Here is a 21,466-nt window from a genome sequence, read left to right on the forward strand (position 1 = left end):
ACTCTGGAATGACTCCTTCGTTTGTAAACTCTAGTTGTTAAGAACCACACAAAACTAGGGAGATTGAATAATAAACACTAAGAAAGATCAACAATCTACCAAATTACCATCCTAGAAAAGAAACTCAAATGATACGGAAAAGAAAATCAGAAAAATAAATGAAAATAAGAACTACTTATCAACATTGGGTTGCCTCTCAATAAGTGCTTGTTTTTGGTCTAAAGCTCAACCTCCTAGTAGCCTCAATGAACATCTAGGTAAATAGGTGGTGGGATAGGCAATGCTTCATCCGCTATATGTGGTTTGAGGAGGTGCTGACCGTTGGCCTGAAAACATCCAACAATTGCATCATCAATGATATCTATTACATAACATGAGTCAACACTAGAAGATGCATGTTTCATATCATCAGACATTTTGAAAGTTACTTCCTCATCTTGAATCCTAAGGCTGAGTTGTCCTTTTTGAACATCAACTGTTGCCCTTCCTGTAGCTAAGAAAGGTCTCCCTAGGATAAGAGGGACATCTACATACTCTTTCATGTCCAACACTATGAAATCTATTGGGAAAATGAATTTATCAACCTTAACAAGTACATCTTCTATGATTCCCCTAGGATGCTTGATGGATCTATCAGTTAATTGCGATGCAACTCTAGTGGGTTGGGGTTCACCCAATCCCAATTTCTTGAAAACCGAATATGGCATCAAGTTTATACTAGCTCCTAAATCACACAATGCCTTTTCAATTTTCAAACTGCCTATAGTGCAAGGGATAGTGAAACTCCTTGGATCTTTCAGTTTTTGGGGCAGCTTGTTGAGGAGGATTGCTGAGCATTCTTCCTTGAGTGCAACAGTAGCCACATCTCCTAATTTCCTTTTATTTTCTAATATCTCTTTCAAGAATTTTTCATAGTGTGGCATCTGGGCTAAAGCATCAGCAAAAGGGATGTTAATATGTAAACTCTTAAACACTTCAAGAAACTTACCGAATTCTTTTTCCAATTTGTGTTGCTTCAGCCTATTCGGAATTGTTACTTGTGGCTGTTGGTTTATCTCCTTCTTTGGATCAGATTGCTCATTCTCTTTTCTTTCGGTTTCAAGGGTTGCATCTGCCTTGTTTTCAACCCTTGCCTTCTTCTCTACTTTTGGCAGCTCCTTACCACTTCTCAAAGTGATAGCCTACACTTGCTCTCTTGGATTTATTTCAGTATTGCTAGGTAGAGTGCCCGGTACTTGCTGAAATCATTTGTGCCAATTGCCCGACTTGATTCTCCAAGTTCTTTATTGATGCTTCTTGGTTCTGAAATCTTGTTTCAGCACTAGCTATGAACTTGGTCATCATCTCCTCTAAGTTAGTCTTCTTTTCCGGCTGATTGAAGTTTTGGGGGAAAGGCTTCACCATGTTCTGATTTGGCCATGACTGATTCGGGTTGTTGCTCCATATGGGGTTAAAGGCATAGGGGTACTGGTTTCCTTACTGCCTTGGAAAGTTGCCAACAAAATCTACCTGTTCTAGGGACTGCATAAACTGATTGTCAACTTGACATTCAGTGCTGATACGACCTCTCCCACACCAATCACAAGTCACGGACTGAACATGCATGGCTGCCATCTGCATCTCATCTATCTTTTTGCTGAGTGCACCTATTTGCGCAGATAGAGCTATATATGTATCCACATTGTGAAGACCTTGCTACCACCTAACTTGTGCTCTCTCAGAGTGCCATTGGTAGTTGTCGCAGCCATCTCCTCTATGAGTGCATGGGCAAATTCAAGGGTCTTGTTGTTTATGGAACCCCCAGCTGTCGCATCCATAATGGTCTTTTTGGCTTCGGTCAGCCCATTTTAGAAGGTTTTCACTTGCAGCCATATGGGATGTCCATGATAAGGGACCTTCCTTAACAGCTCCTTGTAACACTCCCAAGATTCATTCAATGACTCTCCATCTTGCTGAAAGAAAGTGGTGATGTCATTCCTCATCTTTGCTGTCTTTGATGGAGGAAAATACTTGGACGCTAGCCATTTCATCCCATGTTGCTATAGATTCAGCCGACAAAGAATTCCGCCAAGTCTTGGCTTTATCTTTCAATGAAAACGGGAATAACCTGAGCGTAACCTTATCATCACTCACCCCATTGTGCTTGAAAGTATCGCAGATTTCCAACAAGTTGGCTATGTGAGAATTTGGGTCTTCATGAGTCATGCCACAAAACTTAACCATGTTTTGTATCATCTGAATTATGGCTGGTTTGATCTCAAAATTATTGCCAGCTATGGCTGGTCTTACAATTCTTGAAGCAGCCCCGGTAAGGGTTGGATTGGCATAGTCCATCATGGTTCTTGGTTTGGCCATCTCTTCAGTTTCAGCTCTCACTTGTCTAGCAGCTCTAAGGCGGATGCAGAGGGTTCTATCAATCTCGGGATCATAGGGGATTCTCTCCACTTTAGATATGCTTGTCATAAATTGTACAAGTCAAAGTAATAAAGAAGCTAATGTACACCAATAAGAAAAGTAATCTATCAAGCAAGAAAATGGCACACTACCGAAACAAGATCAGCAACCAAAGACAACTACAATTAGCAAGAACAAAGAAAATGAGTTATACAATGGAAGTTAATATACACAAATTTGAACCATTGTATATAGAATTAAAAATCAGATTAATAGTGGCTAATGGTTCATAATATTGCTGTAACAAGTCCCCATCAGCGGCCCAAAAACTTGATGCACAATTGCTACACTAGTAAGTGCACTAGCCGCTCAAGTATTAAAGTGCTTAATAGAGTATCGTTCCCACGAGGACTTATACAACAACTACTAGTAATATATTAGTCATCTATTATCTGATTAACCATAATGTTAACCTAATCAAAATTGAGTTTCTAACTAACAAACTATCTCTAGCAAATTGGATCAAACACCTTTCATGTAGTTGAGAAGACAAGCTATATGTGAACTTTGTTTCAGCAATTAATTCTCTAGGTCATTCGATTGGATTGAGATTCAGCCTTGGTTTGTTGCAACCCCAATGTTAGGGACAACTTCTCTCGAGTGCATGCTCAATCTATGCATGAGTGGTTATTCTTATATCTCTACCAAGAATCTAATTCTCATGCATGCATTAAGATCAAGAGTTCTAGGGCATCATTGCAGAATTGAATGAAGACCAACCGAATTGTACAAATTATCTCTAACCTTGTATTCAATTCAGTTCTTGATTAGCAGATCCGAATTTCTAAACTCTTTCTCAAGAAATCTAGAAACTCCAACAATTAAGAACAGTTCGGCCAAACAAAAATCAGATTGTCTAAATTCTTCATCAAGCAATTTGGATAGTCCAACATACAAATTCAATTCGGCTAGCTATTCTAACAATTAAAATCCTAATCAAGAAACATCAAGATTGAATCCAATCCATTCGAATAACCCTAGAGAACTAATTACAACTCTGAAATTACACTAAACATGATTCAATTACAGCATGCAAGAAGAATCAAGTGAGAAAATATCATGAAACCGTAGCTGAAATTATTTACCACTTATGCAGAATTCAAGGAGGAAGACACCCTAGATTGATCTCCTCCAATGGCTTTTCTCTAAATTCGGATTCAACACCTCTTCTTCTCTTGAAGCTTCTTGAATCTCCCCCTTTCTTCCCTCTTGCACACCTCTCTCTATTCTCCCAAAAGGATTTTGAACCAAAGGAGTTTGAATCCATTTTCCCTCTTTCTCTTCTCCTTTTATAGCTTTCTCTTCAGCCCCTCTCTCTCTTCTAGAAAGTTTGCTGCCTTTAGGCTCCTTGGGCTGCACTTTGGGCTGCTCTTGAGCTGTGTACATGGTTCTCCCCCTTGCTTCGTTGAATGGGCTCCCTTGGAGAGCTTCGGCTAGGCTCTCTCCTTGGGTTCTCCCATGAAGTGCTGCCTAGGCTTCATGGGCTGAATAGTCCTCCTTAGGCTTCTCGGCTGGGCCTTTCTCCTAGCTGGGCTGAATTGCCTCTACTTGGCCTTTTTTCCATGGTTTTATGTTATTTTTCCCCTAAGCTGGTCTCCCTTGATAATTTCCTGAGATCAAGCTAAATTGAGGTAAGAATTTACACAAATTACTATCAAAACCATGCACAAACCTCAGAATTTATGTGTAATTTGCACACACATCACTCAACACCTAGCAGCTAAGGGAGACCTCGACCTGGCACCTTAGTTGCTGAGGGATATCTCGGCTCGACACCTAGGCTACTAAGGGAGACTTCGATTTCTAAGAAAAACCTCGAATCTGAGGGAGACCTCAACTTGGCACCTAAGCAACTAAGGAAGACCTTGACTCAATATCTCAATGACTAAATGAGATCTATAACTAGAGGCAACTGAGTCAAGTATGAACATCTAAGCTTTTTACTCAAGCCGAGCTTGAGCTCAAGTCTCTATCTTAAATCGAACTCAAGCCTGATAGTTTATTAACGAGCTGAGCTAGAATAGCAAGATATTCGGCTCGACTCGACTTGAATCCACCCCTAACTGTAGATTTCTCCATTGTGTTGGTTTGTTGAGGTTGGTTGACTGCTAAATGTATTTTCCTAGACATGAGGGTGTGAGCTTCATGAAGCCTTTTCTGGCTCACTAGTGTTGCTGGACGCACACGTTCATTGGTGCATTTGGTGAGATTGGCATATCAATTTAGGGCATTGCTACATTGTTGGTGTTGTCCCTGGTTGGAGCTGTTTCGGTTGCCTATCTACAATGCACAAAATTCATTCCTAATAAATTCTCCAGCGTATATGAGGAGTTGATGGAAGAGGTGAAACAATTCAAGGCTAGAGTGGATGCAACAACTATGCGGGGTAAAATGCCAATGGATATGTGGATTAGGAACTAGTTCAAGTGTAGAAGTCAGTCGGGAGTTATGACCTGGAAGGCCGACATCAATGTCATTTGGCTGCATTTATTTTACAATGGCCTCCCAGTTCTTATTCCCAGGCAGTCTTGATTACAACATTTGGACATTGTTGATTCCTCTTGCCATGCTTGCAGTCAGTGGGTATCAACTTCCATTGGCTTTTATGTTTCTGGGGTATCTATACGAGTAGATGGACGACACCATCCATTAGTAATGGACCCATGTCGTACCAGAAGAACCTCCTATATCTTCTCCCCCTTTATTTTTATGTATATTTGTTAGCAATTCGAGTTGAATGTCACTCCCTGAGAGTTATTCCCTCTAGAGGTGCACATGGCAAACCTGGACAGAGCGGATTAAGCTAACGTCACACTGGACTTCTGTCATGGTAAGCATTGGAATGGCAACGGGGCGAGCCAGGGATGGGGAGCCTCTCCCCATTCCCATCCCTACAAAAATCCCTGTCCCCATCCCTACTAATGGGGACAAGGATATCCCCATCCCCATACGGGGATCCCCATTTATAACGTTAACTATTTTGTTTTTATTTTTGATTTTATTTGAAAAATAAAAATAAAATAATTAAAATTTACAATCCTATTAGAAAAGATTCAAACATATTCAACAATATTTTTAAAAATATTAATATATAGATGCATGTGTACATATTATACATATATAACATATGCATACATATATACATATATATTAGTGGGGATCCCACAGGGCAGGGATCGAGGTCCCCATAGGATGGGGAGTTCTCTCCATGTCCCCGCCCCATCCCCGCTAACGGGGATGAAAATTTCCCCATCCCCGTCCTCGCGGGGGGAAAATCATCCCAATCCCCACCCCATTCGAGGCAGATCCCCATGAAGATTGGGGAAATGGGGAAAATTGCCAGCCTAAGGTAAGCACCGGGTAAATGCTCAAAGGGGGAAGGATTTCGATGTCGACCAGTTGGAAAGCCAAATCTTTGACATCAAGGGCTTTGTTCTTCATCCCCATGCAGAAGGAGTGGCGCACACTATGCCATTCTACATTGGGGTAAACATTGAGGAAGGGGTGCCTAGCAGTGCATTGTTGGAATTGATAATCCGGTGGTAGGGGCTGCACGCCTTGTTTTGTGGCCTAGAGTGCTGAGTTACATAGACAAAGTAAGGGAAGCTTAGTCATTTGCGTACTGGCCTAATCGTTTCCTACATTAATTCGGCCCTGACAGCATGGGTTCTTAGTTCCTCCAAGCAGAAGGTAGAGACATTTTCTAGCAGAGGCACAATGGTCTTTCCTTTGCTAATATTGCACACTTTCCTTTAGCCAAGTTTAGACGTGTAGAAGTATGCAGCTCTTTGTAGTGTGGCTACCTGTGTTCATTATTTGGAGGACTTCAGATGTTTCATGTGACGAAGCCATGCCCTAGACGCGTGATGGCCCCTCATATGGGGCATGCTGCAATTGAACCAGAGGAAATGCCTTTTATCACACGTAGTCAACAAGCTACCTTAGTCATCAAGCCTGGAACACTTACTGACCAAGAAGAGACCATGGATGCTGTGGATAAGCAGAAGTGCCCGGTGAGTGAGGTGGGTGAGAGTAGTCAGGCTATCGGTGCCAAAAAGGCAAAAAATGGAGACACAGGCTCAGCTATGGGAGCAATCAATGACTGTTAGTGTTGATGCTTGGATTTGCTGAAGGCAGCACAATAAATTCATTTTGCTTCCTGAACGAGTTGGTTAGTCGAAGGACCGGAAGGGTGCTGAGGCCGAGGGCAAGAGGGTCCCAAAGTGTGTTGTGGTTGAGGTCGGCTGAGGTTGAGTGAGGCCGAGTACCTGCGAGGAAGGGAACGTCAAAGGCCCCAGGTGATAACTCGAGGCGGGGAATCCGATGGTCAAGTTTGGAGAGATGAGACTCTGGGAGCCCGTTACCTTGGGGGAGTCATGGTCTATTTATACTTGAGGTTGCCTAAAGGTGGATGGATGCTGACGATCAAGATGTGATCCAGCCCTGGGTGGGTGGTTATCCGAGACTGTCATGTGTGGTCGCGCCATTGGTCCAGCGCTAGGTGCTGACCACTGCCATGCCAGACATGCTGATTGGCTCCGCCCTTGGCTGTCTATTGATGTGCTAAAGGCTTGACTAAAGCTCCTACATCATTTTCCCCTCGCTTTCGAGGCCGTGCTGAAGGTCTTAGCTGAGGACCTCGGCTTCAGCCGAAGAGAGTGTCATCCTTGCTGGGCGGCGTTGTTGTTAGACAGTCTTGTATGCCCTTATCTTCAATCGGATTTGATGCACTTTTGTTATTTAGTGGAAATAAATTAAAGTGCATGTTTGATTCATGTTGTTTGGTATAATTCTGTGTAAGACCCTAAAACTGGACACTTATAGAAACTTGTGTTAGTTTTAAATGTTCACAGCCATTGGATAAGTCTGGGGAGATTTATCCTGCCAAGGTTGATACTAGTGTGCCACCAAGTGTTGGGATGGCTTGTTTCGGCCATCAGGGTAAGACCCAAGGCACATGCAGTATGGGATTGCTTGAACCCTTGAACCGGACCAGATTTTCAGTATTGCCCTAGACCTTGGAGACAGATGGGCAAAACTGGAAAGTTACACCTGACCCCTAGACTCAATTATGACACATCACTAGGTGTCGGATCAAGCTGTCTTTGATGTGTCAATCAGTGAGATCCTTAGTGGGGGTCAAAACATGGACATGTTGGGGCAGTCTGAGAATTCATTTGAGTAAATGGTCATAGTGACAGGATCAGCCCCTTTGTCGGACAATGGTAATGATCGGTAATGCACTCTTTCTGATGGAAACCAAACTGCCGGCAGTTGATTTCAATCGTTGGAATTTTGTTTTGCAAAATAAGATATATATATATATATATGTACGGTTTCAAAACATTTGCAAAAGGATTTAATTCTCAGGATCCATGTGAGTAGAGAGTGCGGCACTGTTCCTTGCAGCCGAGAGAGAGGTCTTCTCTTGTCGGGCAGTGCTTGATCATTAAGGGCTGAGAGGTTAAGTGTAAGACCATTTAGGATAATACCTGATGGGCTAGTCTTGCACCTGCCCACAGTCCCTGGGTTTTTATAAGATGGCTTGGCCCAGGGACCACTTAATGTAAGTGTTGGGCCCATAGGGTCCATGTGATGGGCTCAAGGGGGTCACTGAGTCTTTCAGTGAATTCGGTTGGGCCTTGTAATAAAGGCTGGGCTGAACCCATGTGGCTAGTGTGTAGATCAATGCTTGGGTCCCACGCAATACAAAGAAGCCCAACTGGGCAGCAGGTTGGAAACTAATTAAACACTGAACACTTAATGGGCCAAAATCCCATTTCGAGCTAGGCTGATATGATCACCAGTTCATAGGGCGAATCTGAGATTAGTGTTTGTAAAAGGTTTGGGTCTTTGACCTTATCCACTCTAAGAGACCAAATTCAAATTAGATTTGAATCTGGTAACCTCCTGATAAGATCAGGAGTTAACTAACTTAATCTGTAGATAGGATTAAGATTAACCTCTATCCAAATACTGATTTGGGTTGGGAAAACTCCCAAAATATTGGGAGGTTTCTTAATCAAGAAGAAAGAGGAGAAAACCCTAGCAGAAATATCAGATTTCGAACTAGGGGGTTGGAGTAAGCAAGACACACATCCTGCAATCTGAGATTTGATCTCTCACAGGCTCCTGAGAGAAGAGAAAATTCTGCCCTCTTCGTCCTTGGACTTCTCCTCCTTCAGCCGCCGCCACTACCTGTTGGAAGATTAGATCTTTGCAGCAACAGGAAGTCAAGAAAATAGTTCTTGACAATAGTCTTGCAAGAAAGACACTAGGATTCGGTGTTCATGGTTTCCAGAGGGTTCTTGTGAAGAATCCAGTGTGTAGGACGCACCCTGCTGGTTCCGTTCCATCCACAGTTGTGTCATCTTCAGCAGGAGCGGATCTTGGTCACTTCTTTGGGCGTGAACACCAACTTCGGGAGATATTATTTCTCCGGATCAGGTATAATCCTTCCTGTTTCCTTTTGGTTCAGTTCTGGTTTAATTATGGTTCAAATAGGATCCTTGAATAATGTATTCTAAATTTAGGGAATATGATTCCCAGTTGGAAGAAGGTAGGAATTTTTTTGAAATTCGCCCCCATTCCGCACCTTTCTTGGCATCCATTAGATGGATCCTACCATTCTTTCAGTGGTATCAGAGCCACAGGTTCAAATCTTGAACCAAAAGAAAATCAGATCTGACCCTGCGTAGATGAACAGAAAATGTTCTGCCAAGATCTGCGCAGATTGCTTTCCTTTTTTTTTTCAAGAAATGGTTTCTTGTTAAGGGCGTTTGATCTGAAATTAATTTTGTTAAATCCAAAAATTTATTTAGAATTGTTCTTTATTTATTTTCGGTTTGTAAATAATTTTTTTTAATTTTTCTAGACTGAATGTATATGATTTGATCAAGAATGTAATTAATTAATAGAAATAGGATTTCTGTTTTTTATTTATTTTCTAGATTAAAGAAGGAAGAAGATGGCGGCGCTGGAGATTTGCAGATGGAGAAATCACATACTGCGATTTACAGTTTATGAAATTATAACTTTTGTGAATAACCTCTGTTTTGTAGGTGGTACGAACAGTCCATATTTTTTATTTGTGATTGTCTAAAATAAAAATTTATTAATTTCAGATATCTCTTGCATTAATTCTTGAATTGAAAATCAGTTTTGGACATTTTCGAACTAGATTGGACCAAAAATGTTTGGACCGGATCTGAGATTCAAAGGGGGCTGTTTTTTAGTCCATATTTCTCACACTGATTATTCCAAATCTGATGTTCAATTACATGGATTAATTCAGCCCACCTGTAAAGCCCAGTTTTAAAGGGTTAAAACTGCAAAAGCCCATTGTTGTGAGAAAAGATGTATGGGCCGAACTGCTAACTGCAATTCAGCCCATACACCTAGTAAACATTAATTGTTAATGCTTTAAGTTTTAAATGGGCCATTCGATGGGCTTTACAGCAGTTAATTGATTGGATCAATTCTTCCTTTACATGTGATGTTTGGATGTATGATGTGCTGCGACCATGGGCCATAAGCACTTGGCCCATGTTAATTCGTTAGTGGCTCTTGCGCACACCATGGTTGAATGCACATCATTGCCATGGTGTCCCTTAAGGTCATTGGATGGCCCCTCTCTACTTGGTGGGCCCCACAACCCTGAAAAGGGATGCGTATGGAACCCCAAGCCGATTGAGGCCCACCAGAAATCTAGTTTTATGAAAGTTAGTGGCAGCCACTTTGGTTTGACCTAAATTATAACTAGGGCGTAATTTTGTTCCCTCCAAGCAAATATGAGTGCGTGTGATAGGGAGATCTATTTGATGAACTCTCTAAAGGCCTTCCGTCATTAGCACAATGATGGGTCCATCAGTAATGAGGAAACACACCATAAAATTGGGCTATCCATTTGCTGTTGGATTTGTTAGAGTGCTTCATTAGATGATAGGGGCGTCATAGACCGATGTGGGAGGGGTTTCACTAGAAAATGGGAACTCTCTCACGGTACCTTGGCGTAACCTGAATATGATGGGTGTGCACTCATTGAATCAAACTAAGGTTGTGGACTAACGTTTTTGCTGTTTTATCAGAAAATGGCAAACGGTCAATTTGCAAAGCTTCTAGATGATAACAAACTTAAGGGCCCAAACTATGCCGATTGGTATAGAAATCTTATGCTGGTCTTAACTTCTGAAACGTTAGATAAGGTGGTGAAAAATCCTACCCCGGAACATCCGGGTGATAGGGCTTCTGAGGCCCGTAGGAGGGACTACCAAGATTGGGAGGATAAGAACTCCCTAGCCCACTGCTTTGTCATTGCCTCATTAGACAACTCAATATAGAGGTAGTTTGACCAGATCGAACTAGCCAAGGACATATTGGACAGTCTAAGAACAATGTGTGAAGAGCAGAACCGTTCTACTCGACAGAAGGTCTTGAAATTGTTCATGACCGCGCAGATGTCCAAGGGGTAGAAAGTTCATGACCATTGTCTTTGGATGATGTGATACATTAATGAACTTGAAGCTCTTGGATCCGGGCTAGATCTTGGCACGCAAGTGGATGCCATCCTGAATTCTTTGCCCTCTTCCTTCAATGCGTTCACTCTGAACTACAACATGAATAAGCTGAATGTCAACGTCCAGGAACCCAGCAACATGTTGCAGAGGGCTGATGATCTTTTAAAGAAGGATGAGCCTGTGGTTATGCTTGCTGAAGCTAACAGATCGGGCAAGAAAAAGAGAAAGGCAAAGAAGCCCTAGAAGAAAGCTGCCAAACCCAAGAAGCAGAAGAAGAACAAGGAAGCCAAGTGTAAGACACTTGGAATGGAAGGAAGCCAAGTGTAAGACACTTGAAGATTTGGGGTTGTCCTGCACACGTTAGAAGAACAAGTGCAGACAAGTTGGAATCCGAAACCAGTCGTTGCCTATTTATAGGCTACCTAAAGGATTCAATGGGTTATCTATTCTATGACCCAAGTGAGTAGAAAGTGTTCTGCAGTCGAACCGCCCAATTCTTAGAATCTGAATACATCATTGACACTCACCGTCAGGAAATAGATCTTGATGGGGACAGCTCACGAGTAGTGGGAGATGTCCCACAAGTTCTAGGTAATGACCAACCTAGAAGGTCCACCCGGGTATCCAGACCACCAGTCCGATATGGTTATGACCAGGATACCTACCTGGTGGAAGCCTTGACTTGTGAAGAGGATCCCGTGACTTACGCAGAAGCTATGTTAGACATAGATTCCCAGAAGTGGGTGGAGGCCATGAGAGCTGAGGTGGACACAATGGAGACCAATGGAGTCTGGACTCTAGTGGATCCGCCCTCCGGGGTAAAAGCAATTGGTTGCAAATGGATCTACAAGAGGAAGAAGGGCCCCAATGGCAGGATTGAGACCTACAAAACTCACTTGGTGGCGAAAGGGTATACTCAGAAAGAAGGCATCAATTATGAGGAAACCTTTTTGCTCGTGGCCATGCTTAAATCCATTAGGATCCTGCTATCTGTAGCAGCATACCATAACTACGAGATTTGGCAAATGGATGTCAAAACCGCGTTCCTGAATGGAGATCTTAGTGAAGATATCTACATGCAGTAGTCGCAAGGCTTTATTGCTGCTGGTCAGGAACACATGGTATGTAAACTCAACAGATCCATATATGAACTTAAGCAGGCTTCTAGGAGTTGGAACATCCATTTTGATTCTGCCGTCAAAACGTTTGACTTTGAGCAGAATCCGGATGAGCCCTGTGTTTACAGGAAGTCCAATGGGGATAAGATTACTTTTTTTGTATTGTCCGTGGACGATATCCTATTCATTGGGAATGATATAGGAATGTTGACTTCGGTCAAGGTATGGATGTCACAGCAGTTCTCCATGAAAGATCTTGGAGAAGCTTCATACATACTGGGTCTTCGACTCAATAGAGATAGATCGAAGCGGATAATTGGATTATCCCAGACTGCTTACATTGACAAAATTGTCAAAAGGTACAGCATGGAAAACTCCAAGAAAGGAAATGTTCCTTTCAAACACGGAGTAACTCTCTCCAAAAAGATGTCTCCCAAGACTTCTGAGGAGATTGAGGGCATGAGAGACGTTCCCTATGCCTCAGCCATAGGGAGCATCATGTACGCCATGCTGTGCACTCGCCCAGACATATCTCAAGCGGTGAGTGTGGTAAGCAGATTCCAGGCTAACCCAGGGTAGGAGCATTAGACTGCTATGAAGAACATACTTAAATACCTTCGTAGGACAAAAGAGTTTTGTCTGGTATTCGATGGTAGTTCACTACAAGTTCTGGGGTATACCGATGCCGATTTCCAGTTGGATTCAGATGATAGAAAGTCTACATCTGGGTATGCTTTCACGATAGGATCGTGTGCTGTTTGCTGGAAAAGCAGCAAACAGGGGTCCACTGCAGACTCCACAACCGAGGCCGAGTATATTGCCGTAAGTGAAACTGCCAAGGAAGCCGTGTGGATGAAGAAATTCATACACAAATTGGGAGTGATTCCGTCCTGCACATCACCCATCCCGTTGTTGTGTGACAACAATGGAGTGATTGCCCAGGCTAAAGAGCCTCGGGCCCACTCGAAGTCAAAGCACATCGAGAGGAAGTACCATGTACTGTGGGAGATCGTTGGTAGAGGCGACGTTCTAATTTAGAAGGTAGCATCAGCGGATAATGTGGCAGACCCATTGACTAAGCCATTGACACAGAAGGTGTTTGAGAAACACATGGAAAGTATGGGACTCCGGCTTGTACCAAATTGGACCTAAGTGCAAGTGGGAGCTATTAGACAGTCTTGTATGCCCCTAGCTTCAATCGGATTTGATGTACTTTTGTTATTTAGTGGAAATAAATTAAAGTGCATGTTTGATTCATGTTGTTTGGTATAATTCTGTGTAAGATCCTAAAACTGGACACTTATAGAAACTTGTGTTAGTTTTAAATGTTCACAGCCATTGGATAAGTCTGGGGAGATTTATCCTGCCAAGGTTGATACTGGCGTGCCACCAAGTGTTGGGATGGCTTGTTTCGGCCATCAGGGTAAGACCCAAGGCACATGCAGTATGGGATTGCTTGAACCCTTGAATCGGACCAGATTTTCAGTATTTCCCTAGACCTTGGATACAGATGAGCAAAACTGGAAAGTTACACCTGACCCCTAGACTCGATTATGACACATCACTAGGTGTCGGATCGGCTGTTTTTGATGTGTCAATCAGTGAGATCCTTAGTGGGGGTCAAAACCTGGACATGTTGGGGCAGTCTGAGAATTCATCTGAGCGAGTGGTCATAGTGACAGGATCAGCCCCTTTGTCGGTCAATGGTAATGATCGGTAATGCACTCTTTTTGATAGAAACCAAACTGCTAGCAGTTGATATCAATCGTTGGAATTTTGTTTTGCAAAATAAGATATATATATATATATATATATATATGTATATGTACGGTTTCAAAACATTTGCAAAATGTTTTAATTCCCGGGATCCATGTGAGTAGAGAGTGCGGCACTGTTCCTTGCAGCCGAGAGAGAGATCTTCTCTTGTCAGGCAGTGCTTGATCATTAAGGGCTGAGAGGTTAAGTGTAAGACCATTTAAGATAATACCTGATGGGCTAATCTTGCACCTGCCCACAGTCCCTGGGTTTTTATAAGATGGCTTGGCCTAGGGACCACTTAATGTAAGTGTTGGGCCCATAGGGTCCATGTGATTGGCTCAAGGGGGTCACTGAGTCTTTCAGTGAATTCGGTAGGGTCTTGTAATAAAGGATGGGCCAAACCCATGTGGCTGGTGTGTAGATCAATGCTTGGGTCCCATGCCATACAAAGAAGCACAACTGGGCAGTAGGTGGGAAACTAGTTAAACACTGAACACTTATTGGGCCAAAAGCCCATTTCGAACTGGGCTGATATGATCACCAGTTCATAGGGCGAATCTGAGATTAGTGTTAGTAAAAGGATTGGGTCTTTAACCTTATCCACTCTAAGAGACCAAATTCAAATTAGATTTGAATCTGGTAACCTTCTGATAAGATCAGGAGTTAACTAACTTAATCTGCAGATAGGATTAAGATTAACCTCCAAATACTGATTTGGATTGGGATAACTCCCAAAATATTGGGAGGTTTCTTAATCAAGAAGAAAGCGGAGAAAACCCTAGCAGAAATATCAGATTTTGAACTAGGGGGTTGGAGTAAGCAAGACACACATCCTGCAATCTGAGATTTGATCTCTCATAGACTCCAGAGAGAAGAGAAAATTCTGCCATCTTCGTCCCTGGACTTCTCCTCCTTCAGCCACCGCCACTACCTGTTGGAAGATTGGATCTTTGCAGCAACAGAAAGTCAAGAAAGCAGTTCTTGACAATAGTCTTGCAAGAAAGACACTAGGATTCGGTGTTCAAGGTTTCCAGAGGGTTCTTGTGAAGAATCCAGTGTGTAGGACGCACCCTGCTGGTTCCGTTCCATCCACAGTTGTGTCATTTTCAGCTGGAGCGGATCTTGGTCACTTCTTTGGGCGTGAACACCAACTTTGGGAGATATTATTTCTCCGGATCAGGTATAATCTTTCCTGTTTCCTTTTGGTTCAGTTCTGGTTTATTTATGGTTCAAATAGGATCCTTGAATAATGTATTCTAAATTTAGGGAATATGATTCCCAGTTGGAAGAAGGTAGGAATTTTTTTTGAAATTCGCCCCCATTCCACACCTTTCTTGGCATCCATTAGATGGATCCTACCATTCTTTAAGTTGTTGCCTTCTATGGTGAGGGCCTTGGCTATAGCTAGGGTGGAGAAAGCGATCTTCGGGCATGGAGGTGTTGGTCCCGATTTTGGAGTTGCTGAAGGTAGCCCGACTTGGGAGTGTGGAGACGTCGGCTATGACCAAAGCCTCATTTGAAGTAGTCTGGCCTATGATCGTGTAGACATCGTCCTCGGCTCCGAGGGGCTTTCATTAGCTGTTGTAATGATTCTGCTCCTTGAGGAGGTTGTGGAGGGCCGAAGAGCATGGAGGCATTGGCCTCGACTTCAGAGAGCTTGGTACCATGTCTTGCACGGATACAAGGTGTGTGTGCCCCCTGTTGTGTGTTTAGATGATCTAATGAGTCCGTGCATAGGCTAGGCATCAACTTTTGGTTCATTACCACCGTATGAGGTGCAGACGATGAGTGGGTGTGTTATGGCGCATGACAGGTCTCGGCGTTAAAGGCCTCTCGAGGTGAGCATCGGGTCATGACCATGCATGAGATGGTGGTAGTGTTCCCTTGCGTTAGGTGCAGAGGCTTAGTCATTCAGGTCAACTTAGTGGGGAGCTGAGTTGAGTCCTTAGTGGTGGAGGAAGCTTTGACACATGTTGTCCTCGGCTTCGCTCGCCTAAGTAGGAGGATTCCTATTGTCTGCCCAACACATTGGCTCACTTTCCCATTGATAAGCATCAGTTAGCTTATGCTTGCATAAGGATGTTGCTGAATGCTAGGGGACCTTCTGTTGGAGAGGGCATTGGGTGAAGGCTTGTTTGGTAGATATGTCAAAAGGGTAGCTCGGCCAGGTCAGCCAGGAGGGTGCCTCAGCCAAGAGGGTGCCTTAGTTAGGAGGGTGACCGGCCGGGAGGGTGCCTTGGCCAAGAGAGGCCGCCTCTACTAGGAGAGTGCCTAAACCAAGAGGGAGTGCCTCGGCCAGGATAGGGCAACTCGGCTAACAGTGTGCCTCAGCCAGGAGGGTGCCTCGGCCAGATTGGTGCCTTGGCCAACAGAGGGCACCTCTACCAGGAGAGGGCACCTTGGCCAAGAGAAGGCGCCTTGGCGAAGAGGGTTCCTTGGCCAGGAGGGTTCCTCGACTAGGAAGGTGCCTCGGTGAAGTTAACCGTAGGGGTGGTCGAGGTGAGTACTTTCTCTGTTGCTTGGATTCTTTCATTAACAATCACGTTTCCACTGCGGGTTGCTTGTCATGCCATCGGCTTGTAGTTTCTATGCGAGGAGGGCGATAGACGTAAAGTTGTAGGAATTCAGGGTGATGCTGCTTCGAATTGAGGGGTGCACGTCTATTGAGAGGTAGGTAGAGGGGGCCATCGAGGTGGGGCTGTTTCCTAAGGTGATGAAGCGAGGTGAGCTTGAAGAGTTATCGATGAATGGCCGAGGTAGACATGTTCGAGCTCTTAATTGCCTTCATCAAAAGCTGAAGTGTTTGTGACCGTCTAAGGGTTTGTTTACTGAGGAGGAGTCTGCAGTAGCCAAGGTGTTCATGCGTATTTTGTTCCCTTGTTTTGGTTGTATTTCCTCTTTGCAGAGGTTGGTGTCAACATACTGTTTCGGATATCTGCGGTGGATGAGGAACTCGATCTCATCTTGGAGGTCATAACAGTTCTCAATGTTGTGGCTGGTGTCGTAGTGATACATGTAGTATTTTGCTGGGTCACCCCTCTTGGGGTTTCTCTTTCTCTTCCCAGGCCACTTCATATACTCCTCCCCTCATACTTGCATGAGGATGTGTGCTCGGGCAGAGTTGAGTGGCATGTACTAGCTGTAGGATGAGGTTGACGACTTCTTTCTATTGTCGTCACCGGGGCTATCCTTATGTTGGTGGTTGCGATGGTCATGATCAGCCTTTCCACCTCGGTGCTCTCCGGTTGAGGATTCCTTTGTGGAGATGTACTTCTATGCCTTTTTCAAAAATTCTGCCTTGGTTTTGGGCTGCGTCTTGGTGACAAAGCACTTAAGGGCCAACCTAGGGAGGAGGCCTTGGATTGTTGCATGCATGGAGACTAATGGGAGTGAGAGATCCATCACATGGATGCCCAAAACTTGCAGAATAGGGTGGGCGAATTTCAAAAAAATTTCCTCCCTTCAACTGGGAATCGTATTCCCTATTTTAGAAAAATCATATTTTTCAAGGATCAACCTTGAACCATAAACCGAATCAGATTTGAAACAAAACAGTAGGAGAGGGATATACTTGATACAAAGAAATAGTATCTCTCAGTGTAGGTGTTCACACCCAAAGAAGATCACCAAAGACTGCTCCCACTAAAGATGACATAGTGGATGGAGGAGCAGAATCAGCAGGGTCTGTCCCACGAACCAAACTCTTCAGGAAGAATCCAATGGAGGAGCCCAACTTCTTATCAGCCTTTCTCCAAAGACTGATATCAAGAACACTTCTTGATCTTCTCCCACCAAGGAGATTGAACTAGCAGTGAGGCGGCAGCTGGAGGAGAATGCAAGTGCAGGAGATGGCACATATATCTTCTTTTTTGGTTATTTGAGATCTGATCTCTAGAAGCTTGGATGATCTGGATGGTTCGCCCCCTCCTATTTTTTGGCTTCAATAGATCAGCTCCTGATCCTATTAGGAGTTTCCCAATTCATATCAGTATCTGAATTTGGACTCTTTTTAAGTGATAAGGATAAGACCCTTATCTTATCTGCAGATTAGATCAGCCTTCTCCTGATCTTATTAGGAGGTTTCCAGATCTGAATTAAGATCTGGTCTCTCTGAGTGGAGAGGGTATGACTCTATCCTATCTACTGATTTAATCCTAGATCCACCCCCTCTATTAACTAATTAAAATAGAACAGTTCAAAATGGGCTTTAAGCCCAATAAGTCTATGTGCTAAAACTGCTTCCAAACTGTTGCCCAGTTGGGCTTCTTTGTATGGCGTGGGACCCAAGCATTGATCTACACATCAGCCACATGGGTTCGGCCTAGCCTTTGTTACAAGGCCTGGCCGAATACACTGTTGTGGACAGTGCACCCCCTGAAACCCATCACATGGGCTTCTATTGGGCCCAACACTTACATTAAGTGGTCCCTGGGCCACTTCGACGGCCCCCTCTGCCTACCTCTCGATAGACGTGCACCCCTCAATTCGATGCAGCATCACCCTGAATTCCTACAACTTTACGTCTATCGCCCTCCTTGCATAGAAGCTACAAGCCGATGGCATGACAAGCAACCCACAGTGGAAACGTGATTGTTAATGAAAGAATCCAAGCAACAGAGAAAGTACTCGCCTCAACCACCACTACGGTTAACCTCACCGAGGCACCTTCCTAGTCGAGGAACCCTCCTGGCCAAGGAACCCTCTTCGCCAAGGCGCCTTCTCTTGGCCAAGGCGCCCTCTCATGGCTGAGGTGCCCTCTCCTGGTAGAGGCACCCTCCTAGTAGAGGTGCCCTCTGTTGGCCAAGGCACCAATCTGGCTGAGGCACCCTTCTGGCTGAGGCACCCTTTTAGCCGAGTTGCCCTCTCCTGGCCGAGGCACTCCCTCTTGGTTTAGGCACTCTCCTAGTAGAGGCGGCCTCTCTTGGCCAAGGCACCCTCCTAGCCGGTCACCCTCCTAACTAAGGCACCCTCTTGGCTGAGGCACCCTCCTAGCTGACCTGGCCGAGCTACCCTTTTGACATATCTACCAAACGAGCCCTCACCCAATGCCCTCTCCAACAGAAGGTCCCCTAGCATTCAGCAACATTCTTATGCAAGCATGAGCTAACTGATGCTTATCAATGGGAAAGTGAGCCAATGTGTTGGGTAGACAATAGGAATCCTCCTACTTAGGCGAGCGAAGCCGAGGACAACATGTGTCAAAGCTTCCTCCACCACTAAGGACTCAACTCAGCTCTCCACTAAGTTGACCTGAATGACTAAGCCTCTGCACCTAACGCAAGGGAACACTACCACCATCTCACGCATGGTCATGACTCGATGCTCAACTTGAGAGGCCTTCAACGCCGAGACCTGTCATGTGCCACAACACACCCACTCATCTTCTGCACCTCATACAGTGGTAACGAACCAAAAGTTGATGCCTAGCCTGTGCACGGACTCATTAGCTCATCTAATCACACAACAGGGGGCACACACACCTTGTATCCATGCAAGACATGGTACCGAGCTCTTTGAAGTCGAGGCCAATGCCTCCATGCTCTTCGGCCCTCCACAACCTCCTCAAGGAGCAAAATCATTACAACTGCTAATGAAAGCCCTTCGGAGCCGAGGACGATGTCTACATGATCATAGGCCAGACTACTTCAATGAGGCTTTTGGTCATAGCCGACGTCTCCACACTCCCAAGTCGGGCTACCTTCAGCAACTCCAAAATCGGGACCAACACCTCCATGCCCGAAGATCGCTTTCTCCACCCTAGCTATAGCCAAGGCCCTCACCATAGAAGGCAACAACTTAAAGAATGGTAGGATCCATCTAATGGACGCCAAGAAAGGTGCGGAATGGGGGGTGAATTTGAAAAAATTTCTTACCTACTTCCAACTGGGAATCATATTCCCTAAATTTAGAATAAATTATTCAAGGATCCTACTTGAACCATAAACAAACCAGAACTGAACCAAAAGGAAACAGGAAGGATTATACTTGATCCGGAGAAATAATATCTCCCAAAGTTGGTGTTCACGCCCAAAAAAGTAACCAAGATCCGTTCCTGCTGAAGATGACACAACTGTGGATGGAACGGAACCAGCAGGGTGCGTCCTACACACTAGATTCTTCACAAGAACCCTCTGGAAAACTTGAACACCGAATCCTAGTGTCTTTCTTGCAAGACTATTGTCAAGAACTGCTTTCTTGACTTCCTGTTGCTGCAAAGATCCAATCTTCCAACAGGTAGTGGCGGCGGCAGAAGGAGGAGAAATCCAGGGACGAAGAGGACAGAATTCTCTCTTCTCTCTGGAGTCTGTGAGAGATCAAATTTTAGATTGCAGGATGTGTTTCTTGCTTGCTCAAAACCCCTAGTTTGAAATCTCATATTTCTGCTAGGGTTTTCTCCTCTTTCTTTTTGATTAAGAAACCTCCCAATATTTTGGGAGTTATCCCAATCCATATCAGTATTTGGATAGAGGTTAATCTTAATCTTATCTGCAGATTAAGTTAGTTAACTCCAGATTTTATCAGGAGGTTACCAGATTCAAATCTAATTTGAATTTGGTCTCTTAGAGTGGATAAGGTCAAAGACCCAATCCTTTTACTAACACTAATCTCAGATTCGCCCCATGAACTGGTGACCATATCAGCCCAGTTCGAAATAGGCTTTTGGCTCATTAAGTGTTCAGTGCTTAACTAGTTTCCAACCTGCTGCCCAGTTGGGCTTCTTTGTATGGCGTGGGACCCAAGCATTGATCTACACACCAGCCACATGGGTTCGGCCCAGCCTTTATTACAAGGCCCAGCCGAATTCACTGAAAGACTCAGTGACCCCCTTGAGCCTATCACATGGACCCTATGGGCTCAACAGTTACAATAAGTGGTCCCTAGGCCAAGCCATCTTATAAAAACCAAGGGACTGTGGGCAGGTGCAAGATTAGCCCATCAGGTATTATCCTAAATAGTCTTACACTTAACCTCTCAGCCCTTAATGATCAAGCATTGCCCGACAAGAGAAGACCTCTCTCTCGGCTGCAAGGAACAGTGTCGCACTCTCTACTCACATGGATCCAGGGAAATAAAACCTGTTGCAAATGTTTTGCAACCGTACATATACATATATATATATATATATATATATATATATATATATATATATATATATATATATATATATCTTGTTTTGCAAAACAAAATTCCAACGATTGAAATCGACTGTTGGCAGTTTGGTTTCCATCAGAGAGAGTGCATTCCCGATCATTACCATTGTCCGACAAAGGGGCTGATCTTGTCACTATGACCACTCACTCAGATGAATTCTCAGACTGCTCGAACATGTCTAGGTTTTGACCCCCACTAAGGATCTCACTGATTGACACATCAAAGACAGCCCGATCCGACACCTAGTGATGTGTTATAATCGAGTCTAGGGGTCAGGTGTAACTTTCCAGTTTTGCCCATCTGTCTCCAAGGTCTAGGGCAACACTGGAAATCTGGTCCGGTTCAAGGGTTCAAGCAATCCCATACTGCATGTACCTTGGGTCTTACCTTGATGGCCGAAACAAGCCATCCCAACACTTGGTGGCACATCAGTATCAGCCTTGGCAGGATAAATCTCCCCAGACTTAT

General features: G+C 44.1%; 1 protein-coding gene and 1 non-coding gene across 2 annotated transcripts; one reads left to right on the forward strand and one right to left on the reverse strand.

The window, feature by feature from the left end:
- Nucleotides 1-242: 242 nt before the first annotated feature.
- Nucleotides 243-1,817, reverse strand: LOC148848780 (uncharacterized). Its single transcript, XM_088951361.1, has 2 exons — nt 1,692-1,817; nt 243-1,181 (listed from the first exon to the last, which is right to left on the reverse strand). Exons 1-2 carry the CDS (start codon nt 1,815-1,817, stop codon nt 243-245), a joined length of 1,065 nt encoding a protein of 354 aa, XP_088807487.1.
- A 60-nt stretch (nt 1,818-1,877) lies between these two features.
- LOC148848781 (small nucleolar RNA R71) lies at nt 1,878-1,985 on the forward strand. The gene has a single exon (XR_016101606.1). It is a non-coding gene; the product is annotated as a small nucleolar RNA R71 (small nucleolar RNA).
- Nucleotides 1,986-21,466: the final 19,481 nt, after the last annotated feature.

The sequence above is a fragment of the Nelumbo lutea genome, chromosome 6 (assembly GCF_056320005.1).
Source record: "Nelumbo lutea isolate HS-2025 chromosome 6, American lotus-T2T, whole genome shotgun sequence".
NCBI lineage: Eukaryota > Viridiplantae > Streptophyta > Magnoliopsida > Proteales > Nelumbonaceae > Nelumbo > Nelumbo lutea.

Coding starts and splice junctions, on each gene's coding strand:
- LOC148848780 (XM_088951361.1), bottom strand. CDS start 1,817: ATGGATGCGACAGCTGGGGGTTCCATAAACAACAAGACCCTTGAATTT. Junction 1,182..1,691: donor ACAAGTTAGGTGGTAGCAAG/GTCTTCACAATG, acceptor GAGCAAGTGTAG/GCTATCACTTTGAGAAGTGG.